The sequence below is a fragment of the Sinocyclocheilus rhinocerous genome, unplaced genomic scaffold (genome assembly GCF_001515625.1).
Source record: "Sinocyclocheilus rhinocerous isolate Xijiao unplaced genomic scaffold, SAMN03320098_v1.1 scaffold568, whole genome shotgun sequence".
NCBI lineage: Eukaryota > Metazoa > Chordata > Actinopteri > Cypriniformes > Cyprinidae > Sinocyclocheilus > Sinocyclocheilus rhinocerous.
Genome location: NW_015652173.1, coordinates 899,724 through 902,499, shown reverse-complemented (window position 1 = coordinate 902,499; position 2,776 = coordinate 899,724). Strand labels below are relative to the sequence as shown.

The 2,776-nt window shown below is 34.0% G+C and overlaps 1 protein-coding gene across 1 annotated transcript in view; it reads right to left on the bottom strand.

Moving 5' to 3' along the window:
- LOC107714006 (cytosolic carboxypeptidase 4-like) overlaps positions 1-2,776 on the bottom strand; it is a 165,166-nt gene that overhangs the window by 152,626 nt on the left and 9,764 nt on the right. The window contains 1 exon segment of the mRNA XM_016519695.1: positions 457-588. Coding sequence (XP_016375181.1) covers positions 457-588 — 132 coding nt within the window.

Here is a 2,776-nt window from a genome sequence, read left to right as displayed (position 1 = left end):
TACAATATATATATATATATATATATATATATATATAACTCATGGTTTCCACAAAAATATTTTTAGCAGCAAAACTGTTGTGACACTCAAGAGTAATAATGCTGAAAATTCAGCTTTGCATCACAGTAATAAATTACATTTTACAACATATTAAGACAGAAAAAGTTCTTTAAAATGTTAATAATATTTCACAATATCACTAAATGCAGCGTTAGGAAGCACAAGACGCTTAAGAAAAGAAAAGAAAAGAAAAGTTAGTTAGTTTTTATTTAGCTTTTTAAGATTTATACTGTCACCCCAAGTGAGATTAATTCATGCAAAATTGATTGAAAACTCACTGTTTTTGAGTCAGAGAAACTATTTAGCTTATTTGACTATCTCATCACTTTAAATCAAGAGTAGTGTGTAGGAAGTTCTTAGGAAGGCAAAAATGAACTGATCTGAGATCTGACTCACCAGAGGAGCAGAAGACTCTGAGAACCCACAGACAGGCCGCGGCTCTCCGGGCGTTCTCTGTATTCTGCCGCAGCAAACCCAGAACCAGCAGAACTGCATCTGCCTTCTGTGCTTTCAGACCAATCTGACGATCTGAGGGAAATAAGAAAATCATGTTCCTCTTTGACATTCAGAAAATGTACATTTGTAACGTTTTGCTTTGACAGTGTTTTGCTCACTACATGGATCTGGGAAGGCAAAATTTCTGAGCTGTTGGCAGCTGCGATGAAACAGATTGCTTTGGTTTGGAGATCAAAACCACATGTGTAATAGGGGAAATTGGGATATCAAAGGGACAACATCAATTTCAGAACCAAATTTTTAAAAAATCTGATTCATTCTAACTGTGATCCCAAGTGATACACGAGATCAACAGTTTCAAGTTAACACAAAATCATATTTACTTTTTAATGCACGTTCCTAGATTTACTGTACAAAATTCGTAAATAAACAAATAAACAAATTTAGTAAATAAGCAAATAAATTAATAAATAATTAATATTTTTATTTATTAATACTTTTATTCAGTAAGAAATAATTAGTATTAAAATTCTAGAAGATACCAAAAGCCAATATTTTTTTTACATTTTGTGAGAGATACCATTTGGCTAATATTATAATTCTAAAGTAATTTGACTAAAGATATTAAAAATAAAACACTAAAAACTAAAATCCATTGTTTTAAATGCTACGATTGAATTAAGATTTAAATTTGAAAACGACTGAAGATTATCCAATATTTAATTAAGTGTTATTCAATTATTTGTGTTTTTGAAGATTAACTTTAAGCAAGAATCACATTATGGCCCAATATAATCACCACATCTTACAGAGACAAATTCTCCATAATCAGTTTCCAATAAACCCAAGCTAACAGATTTTCATGTTAATTATCAATCATATCACTTGTCACATTAGAGAATTCAAAGGGTTGCAAAAGCAACTTTATGTTGACTTAAAACAATGGTTTGCTAAAAAATTTGAAGCTAGAAAGTGAATTAATTAGCAACCAGTACATTATTCCATTTTCTCCTTCTGTGTTCCACAAAAGAAATTGTCAGAGATTCGGAACAATATAAGAGTGAGTAAATGACAATAATTTCATGTTTTGGTGAACTATCCTTCTAAGATGAGAAAAAGCAGAGTAATGAAAACACTCTAGGATGTTACAGTATTTCCATACAGTACATCAACTATTTATGAATCTGGAACTAGTGCAGATCATTGCACCATTTGAAACAGACAGTGGTCTCTGCTTTGTAAATGCAAATGGATTATTGAAAAGTCGGTGTGGGGTGGAAAATGCTGTCCGTAAAAGCCCACCGCCCAGAGAGGAACGCGACAGAAACCATTCAAACCCAACATCCCGCAGGCCCACCATGACTACAAGCACTTACAAAAACAGCTTGAGCACAAAAAATCCTGCTTACAAACTAATTCACGCTCTCAATAGATGGAGTTTGCTTTTAGACGTGTTTTGTCTAATAGCAAAGAGAGACGTGAAGATGAAGGAAAACATACCCTGTTGCCGGGGTTCATTAGGACAGACATCAAAGTGCAAGAGTGGAACGCTGACAGACACGAGATCCTGCGAGGGATCAAACTCTCGCTCCTTAAATTACACAACATCTAAACACTGACTGTGCCTGTGCTTAGACGGTGACCTCTGACCCCTCGGGATTGAGGGCTTTTACCTGACCCGACAGCGACCCTACACATGCTGTCTGCACCCTCAGACGAGCTGTGACTTACGGGCATTCTGCACATTAGACACGTCTATTTTTGGTGATCGAGGTGCTATTTATAGCAGTCCAGCAATGAACTCAGAAATACTCAGCACTAAAGATGATTAAACTATAAATCATTATGAGAAATACAACTGTCTCCTGCAGTGTGAACCACTTAAAATGAAGAGATGAAGAGGAAAACGTGAAACTGAATTGGAGTTGAACTAATCTGAGGACACTACACTGTCTCTTAATCAAGTTCACGGAGCCAGTTATTTTTTCGGTCCACAAGAAAGCTGAAATGTTGGGCCAAATCAAAAAATCGCAGCCAATCAGAAAATATTTCAAAATTATATTATTTCAGCTAAAACGGAAATGCTGTCATTACTATTTACTTATCCTCATGTTTTTACAAACACATATTCTGTTTGTTTTTTTCAAGTGGAGATGTCACAATTCATTATTCATTGCTATAGTTAACTAAAACTAAAAATATTAAAAAGTATTTTCTGTAAGTGAAATAAAGATGAATTTTATATATATATATATATATA